Source organism: Temnothorax curvispinosus, unplaced genomic scaffold (assembly GCF_003070985.1).
Source record: "Temnothorax curvispinosus isolate PA1 unplaced genomic scaffold, ASM307098v1 QBEX01007256.1, whole genome shotgun sequence".
In the NCBI taxonomy this organism is placed as follows: Eukaryota; Metazoa; Arthropoda; class Insecta; order Hymenoptera; family Formicidae; genus Temnothorax; species Temnothorax curvispinosus.
This window is the reverse complement of record NW_020217036.1, coordinates 28,488-52,584: the sequence shown is the minus strand read 5'-3', so window position 1 is coordinate 52,584 and position 24,097 is coordinate 28,488. Positions and strand designations below refer to the sequence as shown.

At 40.7% G+C, this 24,097-nt stretch overlaps 1 protein-coding gene across 1 annotated transcript in view; it reads right to left on the bottom strand.

Moving 5' to 3' along the window:
- LOC112456841 (transcription activator MSS11) overlaps positions 1 to 23,631 on the bottom strand; it is a 115,249-nt gene extending 91,618 nt beyond the window's left edge. Inside the window, exon 1 of the mRNA XM_025019603.1 lies at positions 23,585 to 23,631. Coding sequence (XP_024875371.1) covers positions 23,585 to 23,587 — 3 coding nt within the window. The 5' untranslated portion in view covers positions 23,588 to 23,631. The remainder of the gene's footprint in view (positions 1 to 23,584) is intronic.
- Between the last annotated feature and the right edge of the window lie 466 nt (positions 23,632 to 24,097).

Sequence of the window (24,097 nt, the reverse complement as noted above, 5' to 3'; positions counted from 1 at the left end):
AATACCACTCTCTCTCTCTGTACGTAAGATTTTTGTCCAGGAAGTCTATTCAAAACTGCAGCTAAATTTCTACTTGATAAGAGAGAAATGGATAAAAGACGATATATCGTCCGTCACTCGTGAAAGTGCCCGGTTACAATTGCCTATCATAAATCAACGAAACAATTTCGCGCGGCGATCCTTCCCACCGGAGATGACGCGAGGTGTTTGGTCCCCCGCAGACCACCGTACATTACATACATTCGTCGTAAAGATAGTGTTTGTTTCGACTTCATTAGCTGCTCTGATCCGATCTTTCGCCTCGCTTCATCGTGAGGACGTAAACGTCACGGGAAATAAAACACGCTGACCGCCGCCGCGCCGCATCGATATCAGCTAGACTTCCGGGAGCGGGATAGAGATACAATTCATGGACTGGGCGTGGGCGATACGCATAACTCTGCGCGCGAGGTTCTTGTCAGATAATCCACGAGCGCGGCCCGAGTATAATCGCGCAAACGGCGAGCGAAGGAGTGATCTTATCGCGCGAGTGTGCGCGCGCGCGCACGTTACTTTCCTCTTGGCGCATTACGATTAACTGCAAGCAAACCCGAGACTATATCTTTCTCTTTCACTGTCGGCGATTCCATGAAGCTAATGCTAGTTCCGAGTCGACCGATCTCTCACGAGCCAGGGAGAAAGAGAGAGTATTTGGATGTCCTATTAGCAACAGGAGGAAAATCTCGTTCGCGAATAAACGAGTAACTTATTCCCCCGCGACGGAAGAGATCCTTTTCTAGCGGATTATTAAAGCTCTGCATTTTAAAATGAAAGATCGAGCTAGTGTCGAAGAAAAGCTTTAGTTTCGAACGTGTCACTTTCGATAAATAATTCATTGCGCATCGATAAAATTCTCAACTGCTTCTAGCTCTTCTTAATAACGTTCTCATGTCGCTTCGCAGCTATTTCTCGTAACTATCGTGCAATAAAATTGTAAAGTGCATCAATTTACTATAATATACTTATATTTCGTATTTATTTTCGATTTTATGTGTTTGCTAGGAATACATTCCGATTAAAATTTATTTTGTTGAAAATCTTCTCTATTTACACTGCACAAGCAAAAAAATTAAGATATCTAATGTAAGTTGAATCGTTCTATCATTATATATCAACGTAATTAACACTTTATTATTCTATTTTATTACGATTAATATTTTCTCGTCAGAAAATATAAATATAATCGTCAAGCTCTGAATTGAAAGAAAAATATATTTATCTTCTATAAAAATATATTCGTCGACGCGATTCGATAAGCACCATTTCCTTCTCTCCTATCTCTGTCCCCGATTGTACTGCCGACGAGTGAAATGAGTAACGTTAAACACACCGCTCCGGGATCTCGTTTACGGGTGTAGACGCGAAGACGCGCGGCTAACGGAGCGGAAACTGTTCCGGAGATCGCGAGCAAGATTCTGTTCCAGAGGCGAGATCTCGCGCGCGCGTCCGCGACCCGTAACGGAATTCCTGAATTCCTGGACGAAGTCGATTTCGAGAGAAGGAAGCGACGCGGTCACCTATCTACCGCGACTCTATTTCGCGCAGGAAGCGGCCAGAGAAGAAAATGTTGCAAAAGAAGAAGGTATTATTAGCCGTCTCACTGAGCAGGGAGAAACGCTGCCTCCGCGGCGCAGCGGTGTGAATGAGAAGGCATGGATATCTCCTCTTGTTCCTCCTTCGCCGACCACCACCGCCTCGCCGCCGTCTCTTATCCTGGGTTCTCTCTTTCTCCCTCTCTTTTTCTCCATTTTATTTTTATTACGCTCGGCTAAGCCGCCACAGCCCGAGAAACATTCCGCCCCGTCGTTGCACGGATCTGCTCTTCTCCTCGTCTTCTCTTTTCGTCCTTTTTACCCCCCGAGAGTCGGCCCACGCGCGTGCAACATTCCGCGTTACGTAAGACAAAACAACCGGCTGGGAAAAAGGAACGAACGGACAAGCCGCGCGTCCGCCACATCGGCCGGAGAGGGCGAGGGAGAGACGTGCGAAAATGAGATAACGCGATTAGATCGTAATGTCTCTCGGGAGTAGTAATTGAATCGGGGGAAATTAGAAAATAGATGTGCGCGTGCGATGCCAACGGCGCGATACGTTCTCTCGTTTGTTCTCGTCCGCGACGCAGCAATTAGCGCGTCATCGATAAATAATATATTGCCCGACGATTCGATCGTACGCTCGCGCATAAGCGTCGCGTCAATTAGGTGACTAATTAATTGAGGTCAATATCTCTCTAATCGGTTTTCTCTCTCTTTCTCTTTCATCGGTTGCTTTCTACGGCGGGTTAAACAAAAAAAAACATCGATTAAAAAGGTCCTCTTTAATGTGTGGCGCGCCGAACGATCGACGCGAGCGTTTACGACGATCTCGTAATGAACTTGTACTTTATGTTAATGGTACACGGTGGGCATTAAAATTTGGGCGCACGCGAGCAGTATTAAATGCCGATCAGGTCCGCGTGCGCACTCTACTCGACCGAGTAATTAAACGAGAAAATAAACGATTACTCGATTAAACTGTTATTGGCTTATTCGTTTTGGTCGATTAATCAGGAAAACGATAACTCGTTTGTACGCTTTCATCGTATTTGTTCGCTTTTCCGCGTTAAAGCATCGGGCAATTTGTACGCCACTCGTATCGTTCGAGCGAACATTGTATTTCTATGTACACATACAGAACGTATACTTTTGCTACATCGTATTTAAAATTTTCGTCATTTGCAAAACTTGTAAGAGAAAGTGGCATAACAATTGACGATCTCATTAACACAAAATCATGAATTTTTCTTGTGCGCGATTAACATCGCGCGGAAAAGACTACGACGATAAGTGCTACATTCGAAGTTAAAATTATTAAACGATTAGTGACTTGAGCGTTTTAAATATCCATATCTCATAATGGGTTGCGAAATTAATTGAGCATTTTACGCGTTTGCTCCGATTCTGCCGTACTAATGTTATGTGAATAAGAAATGAACAAACGGATAATCATAATCCCTTATTCCCTTAATGGACCGATATTTTCGTAATGAATTAAAGAGAATGATAATTTCCCGGTTAATAGAATGCTATTTTAGTTGTTAAAAATAGTAAAAATTATCTAGTTATTTATTTTCTTAAAGTACTTAAAGCGACATTTATTTTTAAAAAACACAAAGACACGTTAAAAATTATTTGAGTAAAATAATATTGTAAAAATATAATTAACTAAATATATATATGTATACTTCGATTATACCTTGCGTTACCTTATCGTATCTGTAATTACCTAGAATTACGTGAGGATTAGATTTCCGTCGGCTGTTTCGGAAAGCCGAGAAAGACGTAAGTTAACTTGCATGCCTGTATCGATGACGTCCCAGCGGTTTCAGATAGTTAGGAATTTAATGCGGCAGGAATTAATCTCCAAAGATTCGCAAAGCAAAAGATCAAGATCAAATATCAAATGTGCAAACAAAACGTCATATGCTAGGTATACATAAACAATATATAAAAAAATATTACAGTAACTTTTACCGAAGCCAATGAATTCTTCAGAGTTATAAACTCTTTCTTTATTTATAATTCAATTATAGTCGAAGGTTTCGTCTTTCCCTAATAATAGTTTCTAAATAATATGTTATTCCGCGCGAAACTTGGATGGCGACACGGCGAATACTCGCGCGGGACGGTATTCGCGTACATTTATGGTGAGACAGACTTGATCGTTTCCATGAACGGTTTCCGCAATATGCTTCGGGTGGGTGAAACCAGTCAGGCACGAAAAGTCAAGTCGCCGATCTCGATCTATGGTAGGTCCACAAGACCGGCCCCCGTGCGCGCACACGCCGGGCAAGTCCGCGAGTTAAAAGACTTTTTAAGACTGTCCCGCCGTGATTTACGACGCTCGTTTAAAACCTACGATGAGCGAGCCGTCGTCGTCGTCGGTCTTGGCGCGCGCGAGGGCGGGCGACTGTCTCCTGCGTGTCTCTTCCGAGCTCTTGCCCGGGGAAAATTGAGCGTCAGCGAGGGTGCAGAGCCCGACGTTCTCTCGACCAAGCATTACCCGGCAGTTCTCTCGACGGGTGCTAAAACCTTCAATTAGTAGACGAAACGAACTATTATCGCTTCATCGTATAAGCGATTGGACATGAGGATCTCTTCGCAAATTAAACTTCAGAGGCGAGAGTAGATAATACTCTTATTATCTTGATTTAATTTTAAAGAACTTCGCGCTCTTAAGACAGGATTATTTTTTTATATAATTTAGATTTTTAGATAAGCCAAGTTTAATGTTCGCGACGAAAAAGTTCCGATTAATAATAACCTCGAGCTTTCTTTCTTAAACCGCAGTCAAACTTTCAGTTTGTTATCTATCTCCATGAAAAGGTTTTTGAGTAACGTACAGGACAAACACACCGTAGAAAAATGAACGAGCGAAGTATTGCCGCGCGATGAAATCATCTTCCGGATAGAGCAATGAGCTCGACATCTTTCATCCGACCACTAATCCACGCTGGTTGTCCAACGCAAGGACGCGGTGATGAGTTAGAATGCGTGTCATCGCGCGTATCGCCGCGATCGGTCGGTCGATTGGCCGCTCGGTCTCTCGGGACTCGCTCGTGCGTACACGCGTATACGCGAGACGGAAGCGCGCACACACCGGCGCGGCGCGGCGCACGCGGAGGCGCAGTCACAGCTATGCACGCCCACTCGAACTGCATTCATTCATAAAAGTGGCGAGAACGGACGCGCGAGCCTCACGCCGCACCGCGCGCCGCGCCTTGCTTTAGCCCCCGGCCGGCCTTTTACGAGCAGAGAGCGTACGCTCTCGACGGTGCATAACGCATACGCGCGCAGTCTCCGCGCCGGTGAGAGATTGTGTGCTAATCGCCGCGATCGCTATCGACGTCTATAGTAAATTCAAACGTACGTACTTCCCGAATCGCGGCGACAGGGCGGCCGACGCGCCGTTGCTGCTATTATTATACCTCGAACGCGCAAGCGACCGACGTCAGAATCCGTGACAGTCGATACCGCGTGCAAGAGTCGTGCGCGAATTGCAATTGAAAGAGAGAAAGAGAAAGAGAAAAGAGAGAGAATACAAAAGTTTCACATATTGCTATATACTTTAAATATTCTGTATTAGTCCAAATCAACGGCAAAAGGAACTATTTAGAAATATAAACTTTTAAAAATAATAATATATAATTCAATCATTTAAAAATAGATCTTATATAAATTCAAAAACATGTAATATCAAATTAATATAATAAATATACATATATTAATATGTATCAAAAGTTTAAGTATATAACATGTAAATTTAAAATTTATTTTAATCATCAACAAAAAAACAGACGCTTTTATCTCACTTTTTCACGACTGCTAATTAAACATATCTAAATGACTAATATAAATGTTAATTTTATGAGATCGAGTTGCAAATAAATATTTAATTGGTGTATTGATATATACACATAGCATCCTCTCGTCTCAAGTATATGTAACTTTCGTTAATTCATCCGCGACATATATCACACATTACTCGTTGATAATGATAAAATATAATTTTAAATAATTATTATTCTTATGTAAATCCCGTTTTATTTTTATGTTTAAAAAATATTTTTAATGCAACGAGTTAAAACAGTGGAGTCACTACAGAACACCTTGTCGCTCCAAAGCGAACGCTGGCGGCCGACGCCGCCGTAACGAAAGGGTTAATCCAGAAATGCATCGACAAAGGGTCCGGTTAATTCTACCGTGCAACATCAAATTCATCGAAGATCGTGTGTATAAAATCCCAGAATGTTTGGCCGGGAGGGAACCTTCGAAACGTTGACGAGGGAAACGTAGAGGAATAAGAAAAAAAAAACGTTGATGCCGCGCGCGGCTGCCATCCGAGGTAATGTTCATGAACGAAACCGGTTGGCCGGTTTGTCCGAAGTATACGAGCCCGACGTGCGACGTTCCCCTGCTCGAGTTCGAATAACGAGGTTGCCAGTTCAGTTTCGTGAAACTGGTTTTTTCCCCCTATTCCATCTTCCACCGCGCTACGCTTCTTATCTTTGCGCGAGCTCGTCGGAGCTTTCCGAAGAGGGAGAATGAAGGAACAAAGTAAAGACCGGTGGCGAGTCTTTTCTTATCGCATCGTATGCCGCTGGGTACCGTTGCGGTTGCATTTGCGGCGTACTTCGACTTTTTGCGTGGCCTTGAAAGCGGATGGAATCGGGACGTCGCGTCGCGTCGCGTCGTGTCGTCTTCGCGGAGGAGAGTCGACTGTCTCGATTGACTTAATCTCGATCTTGTTCCTAATGCGAGAGCACCTCGATTGCACAGTTTACGTTCCTCTGCGATTTCGTAAAAAGAAATATTTTATATCTTAAAAATAAAATGTTATAATATTAGTTAAGAAAAATTTAATATTATTTAACCTTAAAATTATTCCTTCATCTCTCCTTCATATAGATTAAATTTAAAAATTATAAAAATCAAACATAAGGTACATTAAAAAATTTTAAAAATTTAATTATATAAAATACTAGAAATTAAAACAATTTTTAGCCGAATTTTTCAAAAATCCAAACCAAACTCGCACCATTTGTCTAGCAAAACCGCGGAGCAAATGACTCATTGATGACCGAAGAAAGCGATCGAAAATAACAGTACTTAGCATATCCCATGCATTTGCAATGACTCCGGTTGACTTTCTCGGTAGACTCGGTGAGATTTATGCACATATCGTGGACAGATGCGCGATCACATTTGCACGAGAAGCGTATCGAATTATGCGTACGGCACGGAGAGCTCGCCGGGATGACGGGTGCAATTTTTTTTATTGCGCCGCCGGCGTTACTCGAGCGTGATCGAAGCACGAAGATAGACGCGCTTCTTCTGTCGCGACGTATCGCTCGCAAGGTTCTTGCTTCAGCTATACCGCGATGTAGAATTTAAACGACGGTAAAATGTATCGAGAACGTTTTATCAGAGCTTCTAGAACATCAGAGAGCTCTATGATGGACATATCGATCGACTTATTCATGAGTAGTGTTGCGATATTTCTTATTGCGAGACAAATATACGAGTGTCGCTTTCTTTCATATAGACGCTTGGAATATAATAATATAGAGTGTTATATTAAATTGGTACAGAATTACATAATTGAAAAAGTTGAAAAAATTTACATGATGTTAACCGTTATACCACTATACCACTAACTCATCTTTTGAAGTTGCATATTTGTCAATCTTTAAAAGAAAATAAATTAATGCGTGTGATAATCGAATATTTTTTACGCATGTAATAAAATTCTTTTATTTATTAAAATTTTTACGGTAGAAATATGATAAAACGCGGATACGCAAGAGGCGCATGTGCCCCCAAACGAAACGATGCACGAGCCAATGACATTGCAGTAACGATCAAGCAGTTAAGGGCAAACGATCGTACGGTGAACGAAAGTTTCACGTCAGCACGACGCGTGTCGCGGAATGTGCGGCAAAGGGAATAGGGAGATAAAAAGTCTTCAATAAAACGAGTGTAAAAGCTTCGGTCTTGCAAGATAACGGATTATACAACAGGTCGTAAGACACAGTCGTAAGACCAGCCATTTTGTCGGCCGCGGACTGTTTCAACGCGCGAGGATGAGCATGATTCATCTTTCACTTTCGTGTCTGTCGACGAATAATGATCGGACCGCTTGAATTGACGGATAAGGCAGCGTAATTTTCTATGTAATATAAAACAATCCGAGAAAGCGAAAAAAAAAGCAAGGAACACAAAAAATCGATAAGCTTGTTACGGATAATTCTGTCAAGACTTTGTGCCGCATCACAATTCGAGCGTGGGATCTTCTCGAAAGTCCGTCTACCGGCCCGGGATGTGTCAAGTTGAAAGCTGGGGGATTAAGCAAAGTCGAGACCAACCGGGTTGGCGCGCGGTGGACGCGACAGGCGACTGCGGACTGAAAATAGCGCCGCACTCACTGTCTGACTATGTAGCTATGCGTCTGCCGACCACTGTCACAGTCCGTCCTCGCTTACCCGTCTATCCGTCGATCGAAAACCGCGTTGCGGCCGGCCGCTGCATCGCGACGATAGCACCGTTTTGTCCCACGCATCAGCTCAGGGTCAGGATTGCAGTTGCCCACCCATCCCGTCGAACGCACGAAATGTCATTCGGATACTAGATTAAATGTCATCCGCAGGTAGAAGATAGAAGCCAATTCAGCAATTTATACATAATTATGTGTGTGAATAATTTATTGATCTATTCGCGGAATTCTGCGTTCTCGCTAATGGACTTTTCAGCTCATATATTATGTTGCGCTTTAATAGAGAATATAAATAGAAAATATATTTCCTTTTTTTGCCCGTTTTTAATAACGAGACAAGATATTATCACCCGGATATATATTCAGACGTATAAGGAAAGTGATCAAAAATTTTTGCATTTTGCATCACGACTGAGATAAAAACAATACCACCGATCGAAAACATTCCAAGTCTCCTTTCACTTGGCTCGAAAACCTCGTCAACCACAAAAACATAACGATGCAGTCTCTTGTTATATTCTCGAGCCATCTCCCTATGTAGAATCACCCGAGCACTCGTCTCGAATCAATTAGTCGAAATATTGCATTTTTCGGACGAGACTCTTCTATAAGTTTGTGCAGTTGAGAGCGCGCATGACGACGTTTCGTGCCAATAACCGATCTTTTAATTACAACCGCAGATCCGCCGTTCTTGGTTAAACTCTTGTTCGAGATGACATGACGTTTATTTTATTCTTCGTCAAACTCGAAATTAATTTTTCGTAGAGAATAATACTCCTAGCACAGTTTGTATCTAAATAATAACTACACATTTATGCAATTAGTAACGTTAAATGTAAATACCATTAACATCGCACATTTAAATACAAGTTAACTCTATATGTAAAATCCTTAGTCCTACGACAAATAAATTGACTAATTAACACAAGACAGGATGTAATTTATGAACAATACCCTCGACTCGTTATTCAAAGGTATCGTTTAAACTACTTTTTACTCGGTATTAATTCCAAGATGAACGATACTTAATTCACATTGATTTACCGAAGAAGTTAAGTTGGACGTCTCGCTAAAAGGGAAAAAAGCTAGCCGGCCGTGTGTTACGCGGCGCAAGCTCGTCGTGGCGTCTCGTAAAACTTGTACTTGACCCTCTTTTCGCGATAAGCATCGTCGGCGGGTCGTATCATTACCGGTGTGGGCTCAACTGCGCATGAGAGACGGGCGGCATGGTCAGACACCAATAACGCCGGCCGCGATAAATGAGGGTGAACGACTGTACAATCAGCGTTGCCGACATTTATCGCGACGCGAATGCACGTTCCGTGCTCGCGGCGCGGATTATAATCCGATTTTATTATCGTTTAACGATCGGTCGAGACGCGGCGCGCTCGATCGAAAAGCACCTTGGCAGACGGCACGTACAAAAGCAAGCGCGATAGTATCGAGCTCTCCCGATCGTCGTCTCGCGGAGGAAAAAGAGGGTCGAAATAGTGCTGGAAATTGCGCTACAGCCGGCGTAACGGTTGCCGTAAATTCGTCGTGACGAGCGCCACCGATTTCATTATCGACGTTGCCCGGGTTACGTATAAGGATCAGTTCGTCGCTTGCCGAAAGTCTACGTGTCAAAAATCATTTGACATGTGTGTGACACTCGTATATCTCAATTTCTTTACGTGTATAATGTACACTGAGAAAAAAATGTTGTAAATTTGACTAAACTCGTTTAGTTGTAGTGATTTGTTTAATGCAAATATTAATATATTTAAATCAAATATACGTGAGTAATATCAAGAAATTCTGAATCTATTTAAATATAATATTTTTTGAATTAACAAATGTTAGCTTGACAGCCCGTGACCGCTGCATTTAGTTGAATCAAATAATATTTCTTTGAATCTACGATTTTTTTTTCTCAGTGTATAGATGCATGCTTAAACAACTTCTCAATTAGATATATGATTATAGATTGGCTGTCCAAATTAATTTGACTAAACGCACTATTTAATTAAATATCTCATTCCCCTGTATGTATATTTGATTTATAATTTATATTTAAATTATTAATTTTCATCAAATAGTCAATACTAATATAAAAAGATATATATATATATATGTATGTAATAAATATATACACCTTGCATGAATATTTGAGATGTTGTGTGATGGTGTCGTGAATTTACCGGTAGATGAATGCCGGAAGAGAATCGACGACGACTCCGAATTCACAGTCTATAGATAATGGTTATTTTGCTGGGCATTCAATCGGTACAATGTCCATGCGTACCGAAAGGTTTTCGAAAGGTCGTACATTGCTCGCTCGACTACGATGCCGGTTGCGGCTAGAATCAATGACCAGCATTCCAGAGGTAACGAGCAGCTCCCTCCCTTCCCCGCATTCTTTTTTGCGGGCGAAACCTAATGGTCCGGGCGAAACGTAGTCGCATAATATTCGCAAAATATGGCGCGTGTAAAGGCCCGCCCACGCCGGGCCCCAAGAATGTCGTCGCAGGCTGGCAATGCCGCGCGCGAGAAGGCGGTCACACCAGATGAGAGCGCATTTTGTAGGCGCTTTAAAGCGACACAGGCATCTGGACCGTGTCCCCGAGCGAGCTGCGCTCACGCTCACGCCGAGCGACTTTTAGTTCCAATATTGTCACGGATAACCGCGCGCCTATTTTAGCACTCTCTCTCCCTTCGCCACCTTCTGTTTCCGATAGACCCAATTCATGTGATTAAAATGCCTGAGAAAGCTAATGATAATAATCAATGTTCAAGTTTTACATAAAAAGCGTCGACAGGCGGGAATATTAATCTTATCGAGAAATTAATTTCTCTCTAATGATGATAGAAAATATAAGATGCCAGGATAGCTTGTAATTCTCGTCGCTGTTTTTTTTTATTTTCTTGAAGATGAAATGTCAGGAAAAATATAATAAAATTATGGCCTCTACATTTATTGCAAATTTTATCCTGGTGAAGAAATTACTTTCACTTTAATGAGACGTGTCAAAAAAAAGAATCTTATAGATGATTCGCGACAAATCGGATGAACCGTTTGCGTTGTCGCATTTCCACATTAGCTTTCTCTCGAAGCAGGTTCGAACCACCGAAAATGGTAGGAAAGATGACGTATACATGCCTGCTGACTTTTTCAGTTTCCGCTTTTAGACGACAAGTGACATGTTTCACAGCTTTCCCTCGGGTTGCACGAAAATAATCACCACGTATAACTCGAGAAATTCACGAGGAACTATTGCCGCTGTCCTGTTTTATAATATCGTCATTCCACTTGATTAAAAATTATCTCGAATATACCTACCAATTAGAAAGCTAAATCAACAAAATTATATTCTTTATTTTTTTGTTAATTGCACACGACATCGCGATAAGAATAATCTCGGAGATGTATTCACAATAACAGCCACTTAATAAACCAATTAATTTAATATAATGTTAATTAGAGCTAATTAATAGTGCAATTAATTTTCAACGCGTCGACGCGATCCGCTATGGTAATAAATCGACTGCGTCGCACGCTCACTGTGGAAGGAAGACCGTGTCGACCGTGGATAGACAGCCGAATAATAGAAAATTGTTTTCGGCGGGACATGGTGCTGCGGTCGCTCTCACCTGGCGTGTGAATGAATTAGAATCACATTATGCGCGCTTGTCCCGCCCCGTCAGCCCTAGCTGACACATCGCTCGCGTGTGCGTTTCGAATCTCATTAATCAAAGATTGAGTTACTGTCGCGGATAATGAAACAAGTGACCCGCGCGCGCGTCACTTTCCATTAATTCTTCAACACGGAAGTATTTTTCGAAGGGTTAAATAATCGGCACTTAAATTCAAATAAGAAAAAATAATTACAACTTGTCTCTCTTAGATTTGGCAAGATATTTTTGGTAAAATTACATTGCGGATAAACGCTATTAATATGTATACAGCCCCGTTTAATTAACTCGATAAGATCTGAGAATTGACACTATCCTCCTCTAAGTTACGCTCTGTGAAGGGATACCGGCACATTGTACGTGCACAACTCTCTTTCCTCGAATTATATATTCTCTGCGTGTTTCCAGTAATTCCAACTCCAGCATTACAGTAAGAAAATAAGAAAAGAAGAAACATACCGCGCGATCGGAATTAAATCTTTCTAAGTATACTTTGCATTTTGATCACGATATGGCGATAAAAGTATTATTTCCAAGAAAGTTGGAAACAATGTGCATGCACAAGAATATGCTTACAGAAACAGTTTTCTCCTATCAGTACTCGCTTTTAATTTCAATGTAATTTCCGTTTAATAAAAAAATGGAAATAAAAGTGCAAAAAGAAAAGAAATATCGTCTATAATTATATGTAATATATATAGTATATATATAATTGATTAAGCAATCACATTATATAATTTTCGCTAAAATCACCTCGCGTAAATGTGAAATGTGTAAACAGCCGATAAAAAAGATTTTGTCTTTTTATAGTTGATTAAGAAACGGTCTGGTATAGTTAAAAAAAAAAAGATATATTGTGCACGTAACGTCACGTAATAACACCGCTGTTCCTTTTTCTTCCCAACCACGTAATCGGCGCATTTTCTTATCCGTGCTTAGAATCGCAGAAACGATTGCCCCCAGTTTCATTCAAGTTTCCATTTAGTGGCCGCTCATAGTACGCGCCGTAGTACTACAGCTATTACTTACTACGCCTCGTGCCTATGCACTGAATTTATGCAATCGCGTCAGCAATGGCTGCAAAACGCGCTCGATCCGTGCCGGAGCACGGATTTATATAATTTCTCTCCAACCGCGAATTATATGATTTGCATTTCTATAACAACTTAATTCGCAAAAGCAGTTTAAATGATTTATATTCTACGAACTATATATTAATGTGACAGTTTTACGGTAGAAAAACTAACGCCTTATATTGTATATATATCTTACAAGAAATAAAAACTGCATCTATTTCTCACCAATTTTGAAATGTCCTCTATGTATTTAATTCAGTCTTTTTAAAATAAGTCAACTGAAAATTTGATGTCAATTTTGAGATACTTGAAACGGTTTTTATTATTATTATTATTATTAATCTCGGATTTACTAATAAGCTTGTAATTCATAATATCTATTTTAGATACAATTTTATATTTTAAATCGTGCTTTAATATTTACAGTCTGAAGTTCTAAATTGTTTTTAGTCTTATGTAAAAAGTTTCGAGTAATTGTACGCATGTAATACTGCGAAAAAAAACTTGTGTTTGCATTCGAGGATTTCGCTAAAACATGTTACGTGCGGATATGAGAAGCGTGCACGCGCAGACGCGTATCTCCTCACGGTAATCAACGCGATATTCCGCGGCCGTGCAACGTAACGTTAATCGCAATGAATGTTGTGCAATTCGCCTCGATGCCGATGTTCGCCATTGAGGAAAAAAAAGAGCGACGGCCGCAAAACAATGGGAGACAAAACCGCCCAAGGTTCCGCGGCGATAAGCGCCACGACGAAGAGATTTCTTGTAAAACGGTAAGATTAAATAACGTGATTTATGAACGCGCGAAGAACGGCAGACGGGCGTAATTATCACTGAAACTGCTCGCCAGAGTGGTAGTAATTTGAACGGCGGGGAAAGGGAGGAGGGGGCAAACGGCTTCTCGAAGTTACGCGTTTTCGAGTAGTCCTTGCAAATTGCGGACTTACCCCGAGAGTTTGAGAACTCGGAGGTTCGAGTGCTCGGGGAAACTTCGAGTAGTCGTACTTGTGTCCGGAACTACCCAGTACCCGCATATTCCTGTAACTCGCTAAGAATGGCTCCTATGTATAATTTACAAAGTCACCCGAAAAGTTCTGCGCAAATTTTGAGCTACAACGTTCCGTCGTCTTGTACAATTTCACGCATTCGATAAACGGGGGAGGGGGGGGACCTCTATTCCTGACTATCGTATTCTTATAACTTAACGCTAACGAGCGATGAAATTTGCAAGCTCGTTAGAAACAGTACCTTCGTCGAATTTCGTTTTGGCAGCGCATAGCTTTTTAACATTATTGACCGGCTTCGTCAGTGCCTCAGCACATCGTCACGGAAATTCAATATCATCCGCCGACGGATGGTTCGTAAAACGTTGATGTTGAAAAATATCGCGCCAATCAGAGAAAACGAATCCGGCAATCTTCCAACGACACGAATCGAATATATAATGAAAAAGCCATTTAAACGTTGGTAAATATCTTGTTTGAACGATAAGTACGCGGCTGTATAAAGAATTAATAAAGGTACTTGTGAGAAATCGGAGTAAATTAAAGTCTCGTCGATGGAGCACGAGCCTCCCACGTGGAATGTCACATTAATCACGCTTTGACGACCGTTTGATGTGTGTAAGTACAGGCAGTCCCAATGTGAATGGTAAATGCCTCGCGAAATATTCATGCGTCTGAAATATTAATCGGTCGCGGAACGGTGCGAGTAGTATCAAACCACAATTCGAAGAAAATTTCGCCGCGGATCAAAGTCGAGTAGCGGGAACTTTGAGGCAGTAAAGTGAGGCGCACACATGTCGTATGTAGAATATTTATTGGATAGTTTTACCGGCGTTCCGTTAACGAGCGCGTATATACTACAAATTAGCTGAATGTACTACTGGATATCATCCGACTATGTGCTGTGCGATCAAAAAGAATGCGAGGTCAGGCGCGCGAATACAGACGACGCGACAGTAAAACGAGCTACGAGGATCGCGCGTTTTTTTCTCCTTCATAAAATTCATCAGATGGTTTCGAGAATTTACATTGCGCGAAAAAAAAAACACCTTTTAATGGTGTCCTAGCGTCGTTGAATTTCGAGTGGCAAATAACTCCGTAAGTACCGCTACAACTCTATCGACGATTGGAAGAAACCGCTAATTCTTTTTGTTCTCTGGCTGACAATTACAGATCAATTACGATCCGTTCATTGCCAATCATAAACTCAAAAACGATCGCTGTAAAACGCAGCCATGAAGATTAGGTGAAGTCAGCCAGAAATAAGTAATCATCATAAATCATAGCGAATCGGTTATCGGTAGGCGTGAGACCTCGAGCTACCTGCGTTACGATTGTTATATAACACAATCTAACTTTCCAATTGTTTTCCAGAGCACATCGAGCAAAAACAAAGTCAATTTTCATTTTGCGATCGTAAATATCGAAACGAGAAATGAAGCGAAAACAAAGTTGTTACGTTACTTATAAAAGTCACTTATAAAGTCTATAATTACCACATGTTAATGACACGTTTCTAAAATTATGATATAAATTATGTGTATCGATAGAAAGATTATTTAAGCCAAGCGAAGACATAGTAAAAAGAATTAAAAAAATTAATCTGAACTAAATTATCTCGAGTTTTGAAATTGTGTTAGACTATCGCTGCAATAAATCCTATAATTCTCTTCTTGACGCAGCACAATACAGATTTTTTATAAAAAGATTATATTATTCGCGTGAAAGCAGAGAGAGTATGCTAAGGCTGCGCAATCTTGCAGACAGCACGTGCTGCAACGTGTTCTCGGTATTGACATATCGACACTAAGCGGGCACTAAGTAAACCGGCACTCTACGTGCGTGAACTATACGTGCGTGAAAACACACCGCGGTAAGTACAAGCTACACCCGTGTCCCTGCTCCGGCCGCTATTCTTGGAACGACCGTTCAGTCGTTTTATCGATAACGAAGGATTGATTTATTCCGATAAAATAACACACATCACAGAATCGATGACCGAGAGTAGATATAACATGCGTTCGCCAGCGCGCGTGAGCACACGCGTATGTCGTAGCGAGATCGTCCGAGTTATACGGCGGCGTTTCACAACGCGCTCACGGTTTACTTAGTCCGCGGAATCTTTATCATTCGTCATCGGCTACGAGGTTGGGAAATTCCAATACCGGTTTTCACGAGCGTAACGCTTAGGCATACAAATGGGCCATAAGCTCGACAATCGCGATAGGAAACCTCGTGGTATAATTCATTCTCTCTTCGACGCAAGATTCCATGTTAAGAAACGTAGGTGACGGTGCTTTATTGTTCGCGCGATTTTATGTCTCATTCTTTTCGTTGGCGGTGACTTCGTGAGAGGGCATTCATTAATTAACCGCGTACGATGAGAAATTAGGTAATTGACATCCAAATTCTTCGATTTTTCTAAGGATCTTTAGATGCCAGCCTATTTTTCAGATATTTACAGCGTATATAGACTATTCAGGAATTACAGTAATTTTGTCCAATCTACAGTAGTTTGGAAGTAGCGTATTAAACGTAACGAGGCATAGACGAACAACTTTCGCTCATCGATCGGGAAGGTAGTTAAAGTATATGCCATCAAACGACTTGTTTGCGATATAGAGCCGAGTAATAATTCAACCGCCTATCGTTCTCCTTACTATAATGATATTACATAATAACTATATAAAAATTATTGATGACGAGCATAGAATCAATTATTCAATATAACGTCTGACGAATGACAAATTATTAAAAATCTCACAAGCATGGTATGTGACAGGCAACTGGCAGAAGAGAAGATATAAAAAGAGATACGTCATTTTATAAATACGAGGAATGTATATTTGTAAATTTTAAATAATGCAAGATTTAGAAACGGCGATGTCTGTAGACATTAAGGGAAATGTACCAATGCTTGGGTACGTACCTATGTCTGGACATTTTTATCATTTTAGTCCTTAAATAAATTATAACGCGAATTAAAATCAAATAATTAAAGATAAAAATATTTTTCTTGTATTATATTTTTATCTTTGATTGTAATTCGCGTTATACTTATTTAAAAACTAAAATGATAAAGGTGTCTAGACATAGGTCTTAAGTGTCCCAGCATTGGTACATTTACCTTATACGATAAAAAAAGTAGATACTAATCACCGAGCTACTGTCGTGTCATGTAAAATGTCGCAAGTCCCGCAAAATGTCGCAATCACCTGAGAGTAAAGTAGCCCCGGAGAGGAAGTCATTCACTTACTCGATTAACGTAAAGTAAGACGCGTATTAGCATAAGGTAAGTAAAAGGGAAAATCTAGTGCCTACATGCCTACGGGCTATTGAGATAGATCGTCTCCCGAGCGAAGCCGGCTCGTTCCAGGTTCGTTCACCTTCCTCAGCTCGACACACATAGCCCTAACCGAGTGCCTTCGTTACACCGTAAATTCGGTGTGCTCAAAGGCGATCGAGGTATGTGACCGATGTGCGGACAGGATCCTGTCGTCACGGATTCCAAGTCGCACGATAGTACAACGGAAATTAATTCAGAAATATTGCTTATAACACAAAAAAAAAAGTCTTTATTTTATATCCTTCACCGAAATGTTTTTGGCATTCAAATTACTTCAATCTTATTGTCCGTTTTTAAAATATTGTGTGTACATTATATTAAGTAAATACCTACTATATTAATAAAGTTATCTTATACGAAAATTGTAAAGTAAATACTTTCTCGACCAAGAGTTAATTTCGCGTTCAACCACACCGCTTTAACGACTTTTAGCATGCAGCTTGCATACATTCCACGTCTCGCCTACCATAATAGAGATACAATCATTACGTTATCGTAGTTGATAGATTTATTTTATACGCGAGCGCCCAGTCCCTCGCTTAGCGATGTCCTCGAAGAACGGTGGCACATTAAACGGAAAAATGGGGACTCCTTGACACGAAACCAACGACTTCGCGTATACTCGCACTCTTGCCTTACATAAGCGGCCACTGACGGCTCTGTACCATAACCCTTGGCACGAACAACGCGGACAGAATAATTATTTTCGTCATCGAGCGCCGCGGAACGGGCGCAAGAACCTCGGATTGGCTATTTGTAAACAGGATTGTTTGTCAACAACCATCGGCTCATTATACCGCGTGCGCTATACGTTTGCCAAGCGTACGCGATCGTTCAACTCGACCCAGTTTTCGATTTGTTCTTCTTTTTTTGTTACGACAATTTGCCTGCAATACACGAGTGTCGCAACACGGGAAGAATTTCTATCGCGCGACGCTGAATTACGCCACCGATGCGAACTGCGATAATCAATCGAAGCGACACTCGCTATCACGAGTAAAATCGCCGACATCGACAATAATTTATTTGGAGACGTTAACGAACTCGGGCAATAAAAACTGTTCCCGCTGACTGGTTTATGCACTCTATGCGCTCTAGTATTCAAGACTTTCAGTTTATAGTAGCATAAACAATATCGATCTCGTTGTACGCTATTATACGGAGTATTGTGTATCAGATAAAACTTTGCGACTGTGTTCTCAAAAATATATTAAAACAAAGAAAACACACACAAGTAAAATTATTTCTGCCAAAAAAAAGTTATATAATGTAGTATTTTTCACTTTCATTAAAAAAAGGCCTAAATTATATAAATACAATTAATTTTTTAATGTATCATGATGTTCCTATATATATTCTTAATAAATTGACAAAAGTAAATATTATAATCGGCATATTTAAAAACCTGAATAATTTCGGTAACAAAATGTTTTATGCAATGCGTTCCATTATTACAAGTGGACATAAATATATCATTTTTGCATATTGAAATTTTATCCAAGTTGGGATTTTAACTACCATGATATGTTACCGGACCAATATCGTTGATATCTCGCTATACGATGCGAGAACGTCGCAAAGAAGAGAAGGAAGGAGAGAGAGAGAGAAAGAGAAACCGCGGTACTTTCCCCGGAATAATCGGCCGGAGGTTCTTTTCCCGCTTTAACGTCCGCTGGCAGCGTACCAACTCCCGCGAGAGCGCGCCGTGAAAGTCATAAGTAATATTCATGAGGGAAACATATCTCGAGCGGCTTTGATGGTTTCTTCCGGCGTTTAAGCGCCCCCGTTTAGCGGCGCGTTAGCCGCCAGGCCATTCGCGAGCCGAACGAGTGGATAATTTTGCAAGCAAAAGCGGTAAACAGGTCAATAATTCGTATCTGCAATAGTCTCCCTTTTGTCTTCCGCTCTCTTCTCTTTTCGATGACGCCTCTCGTACCGCGGCGCGCGGCTCGCTAGATTCCCACTCGGAAGAATAATACGACGGCGGCTCCGAGCCCATTCCCGCTAACCCCGCGGGACTCGCGTAATACCGCCACGTGGGCGAACCATCGAGCGTGAAACCACGGCTAAGTTAGTCGGTGCGCATCTTTCTTCACAAACGGAAACCGCGAGTGCTATTCCATCCACGTCAGGCCGCGAACGTATCACGTACGTCGCGTAAAATGTGCAACGCGCATAAAAATAAACAACGCAACATTGTAACTAGTTCTATGAACGGTGTTAAATCACTCGTGCAAATAGTAATTTTCAGTAAATTGAATTTCAATTGTACAGTAGGTTTATTTTTACGCCGATCCATTAAAAAGTATCAACTGAAAAAAATGTGATGTCACAAAAGTGATCAAGTTACAAAAAAGATTAAATTTCAACTGACGAATGTGTACGGATATAGATTCGGCGGAAAAACGATACGGTTATTTTACTTTAGCAATAACTAACGTCATGTAATAGAGCAGGTTGATATGGCTCACTGTTCCTACGTACGAGTCGCTTAATAATTATTAATCCGATCAATTTTTGGCCTCGTAATTGCCGTGTGTATCGCGAATAAAGTTCCCCGAACTGTATATGGCGCTAGTCTCTATATCTAAACGATATATGCCAGCTTCAAAAATGAGAAAATTCCGCGTTATAATACAACCGAATAGCTTCGTATTATTTGATAGCAATGTAATAATATAAGTCTGCTGTGATAATAAAACCGAAATGAAAGGATAACACTGTCTTCTCATCTTCTTTCCTTCCACTTTTCTACTGTATATATATTACAGGTATAATAAAACAAAAAATATTAGCTAGTATAATATACTAATCCACTATAATAATCAGGCACTAAAATATATGATAGCGAAATGGTACGAGTGTGCTATAGAGAATCCATGGAAGACCAAACCACTTTATTTCACACGAATCGGTAAGATTCTGCGAGAGAAATGTCGGCGCATAAACGCGGGAAAATAAGTCTATATATGTGAAAAATTTTTCTCTGATGCGTACCTGCGATGTAATCTAGCCTTAGGCGGTGTTACGTTATAACCACCTCATAACGTTTACAGTGAGCGTTTCATGCATCTCGTTCGTCCTTATATAACGCGCACGTATCGCAAGGGACAGAAAACGATAGGCAGAAAACAAGAGGAGAGAGAGAGAGAGAGAAAACCGAATACGTGTGCGCTGCCTGTTCTCAATGATTCCCGGCGTTACTTACGAGCATGCACGACATTACTGTGCCATGTCGTAGCAGCGTACAATGCGTCTATTAATCTCTTTTCGCAGACGGAATAACACGACAGTTTGCTCGCGCAAGAAAGCGCCGTTTATACCAGTTAGCGCTGCAGTTGGCTGCCGATATTAGGTCCGGTCCTATTTATCGTCATTTCAACTGTACGAATTATTAGCGTATCAAACGACCTTCGATTGGCACGAGAAATATAATGTTAAACAGGTTTTCGAGAGAGAAATAAGATTAAGAAATCGTTTTTAGAAACGAAATATTATAATTCTCTCTATTGTCACGTTATACATAATCGTTTTATATCTCAATTAGAGGTACAATGCGAGAAAGAGAGAAAGAGAGACTGATAAATTAAGTCCAATTGATCAACATTTCATAAAAGAAAATGTACCTTCGTAATGAACAACTGTCACACTGCATCGTTGCATTGTACACTTGGTTTTACGTAAGTGCTTGGTAAGTAGATAACGCCGAAGCCATATAATAAGAATAAACGTATACCGATAACGTAAATACATTACAACTGATAAGCTGATAAAAGTAGTCTATACTTTTATCGTGTCGTCTAGACACTCGTAATTTGAAGTTACTTAAGTTCATCAAAAATGTATAATGCAATATTTTTGAGCAATAAAATATATTTATAATTTATTGATTGATATATTTATTGTAATAAACATTGATGGCATAATTTTTGTTAAAATCATCCCCAAAAGAAAATTTACTAGATATTACATTGGAGATTTGTACGAAATTTGTTAAAAACTATTGTCGGTCTCGGAAAGGTGCAACAAACAGACTTGCAATGTAACAACCCCTAATGCATTCTGTACAACGTGGAATATGTCTGTTCGCTTATTCACAGTAGAAATATAAACGCGTGTCGCGCTTTTTTCTACTCTACCTTCGCGCACCTCCCTGTCGTCATGATGATACAATGGCCAATGAAACTGCTGCGATTTCAAGTATCCAAGCACGTTATGACCGTCGCAGCTTGGTTATACGAGCGCGCTGCTCCGTTTATAGGGCCGACATACGTTTATTATGCACATACACATTTACGCGCGTCTGCATAATCATTTGCAAGAATGTTTAATGCAAATCTCTCAAGTTAGCACGTTTTAAGAAAGCGATATAACAGTTACAATTATGACTCTTTATTAAAGTGCTTTCCCAATATAATTTTAAAACAGAATTCTGATGTTTAATGTTCGAAACGGTAAAAACAGAAAAATGTTGTGATTTTTCAACTCTCAGAGATTCTCTTTCAAGTTTCCCATGACGTAAAGTTTTTTTTTTGCCTGACGGCAATTGGACTAGGGGATAAATTCAGCTTAATAATTCCTAACCGACCGATCTCGATCGCAATTTTTATGTCTCTATCGGAAACAATTCTCCTTTTACAAGACGTCTACGCAACGAGGGAACGATGCAATTTATACATCAAGACGACGTGGCGAAAACGTGTAAGGAGAATCGCACGCGAGAAAACGTTTCTGCCGTGCCTACTACGCGCCGTACATCACACTGTCGCATTCCATAGCCGGCGCGATAAATACGGCCGACGATATAAACGCCGTATAATGACGATCGGGCCTACCCCGCCGCTCCCCTGATACCCCCCTCGACGGTGGCGTGGCATAACGAGTACTGTTTCATCATCGCGAGTTAATATAACGTGCCGACAAGGAGGGAAAGAGAGAGAGAGAGAGAGAGAGAGAGAGGTGTGTGCGCGAATGAAGATGGTGTGAAAGAGGAAGATGGGATTATCCATTAATTGCGAGCCATCGTATCTCTGACGTCCGCGACTTTTACGACTTTTACGAGCGAGCGCTGCGACGATCTCGCTACGGCGCGGCGCGATTAAATCACGAGAGGCGAATTAAAAGTAATTAATGAAGTCCGACGAGAGAGAGAATCATCGGTGTTTCTCGTCTGTTATTTCTTTTTTTTTCTTTTTCCCCACGAAGGTGCAATTATTATTGTCCCGTTTCTTCGCGCGAAGACACCAATGAAACGACACGAGCGAGTACGATAGCGGAGAGTTATCGCCGAAAGCGAGTTACGACAAATACAAGTCGTGTAATCAATATTTTTTAATAGAAAAGAATTGGACCGCTAAAAGATCGGTTGCCGCTCGAACGGAAAAGAATAGTTGATCGTATGTCAAAATTTAACAATGTGAAAACTGGTGGCATATACACGCGCCAGGAAGTCACGTGGATCGATGGAAAAAAGGAGAGAGCCGAGTGCAAGGCTGCAGGGATGCAGGTGCAACAGACGTAGCACACAATGGCGTCATTAGGGCGACTTGTTACCAGCAAACGGCAATGCAATCACCGAGTCACGTTCTATAAATACAACTGATGACTCTTGACTCGAAGGTGTGTCCACGGGACAGGTCGACGAGGAGAAAGACCTGCGTCCGTTGCATAACGGCAACGGAGACAGTGCTATACTATTCGTCGGAGAGACAAATAAAACACCCGCAACTACCCGCTATAATACCTTAATAGCGTACATTTGCGAAATCAATTAAAGCCGAAAATCCGAGGACGACACGAAAACGTTGACGGCATAATTATTCTCGGATTATAGATGATTAAAATCGGCTAATGGTATCGCGTAAAGTTCACGCTGTTAATTGTTTGACTAATTTATCGTTTATAATGTTGATCTTTATAGCTCAGGCGATATTGATTTTTATTGTTTAGCTGACTGTATTTCGAGCTTTTATGTGCAGGTATTACGTGCACGCTACAAAGATAATTATATAGAATTATTTAGTTTCGCGATAAAATATTTATCGAATCTCATATGATTTCATTTTGTTTCAAGCAATATAAAATCTTTTTAGAAACATATAGATGGGTACATTGTGATAAATTAGAATTACAATTTTATAACAGGTTATACACATCTGATCGCAGATTTATTACATTTCCAGTTAAAAGATAATTTATCATTCACTGATATCATGCGCAGCAGCGGAGTTAATGTGTAAAATGTAGTAATGACGTTAAAATGTAAAATAAATTTAAATTATAGTAACGTTTGAAATAATTAATTATTTTAGGAAATAATTGTTGCGCGAAATATTATTTCAGAAAATAATATAGAATAATTATCAACAATTCCACAAGTGTAATAAATAGAACAATAAATTACGAACTTATACCATGGTTGCTGCCCCAGGCTTTCCTCTCCGACACCTGCGTTCCTTCATGACACTCAATAATCACTCGCGATATCATTACAATCGCACGGGCAGTTAATTATCAGGATACGACGATCGCGCGACACTTAGCACGACACTCCCGACACGCGATGCGCACTTTACTAGATTGCGCGACGGCAGAATAATACGAAAAAAAGGCAATTACACGCGATTATCCACTAACGGCCTCCCGAAAATTAATACAACGCTAACCTCAAGCGGTAGGTAGTTTCCACGAATCACTGATGTATGAAGGCCATATGTACGCTACGCAGATATCAAGATACGTGTGACTTAACAGGTCGTTCGATTAATGACGTTTTGTTGTTAATAATTGAAAAATTCGAATATATAGTATCGGTAATTGTGCTGATACTGCGATATGATGCGATTAAGATACTCGAGGTAACAACTAACTAACAATAAGTTGCAATGTTCAAAGATATAATCACAATTCCGTATTGCAAAACATAC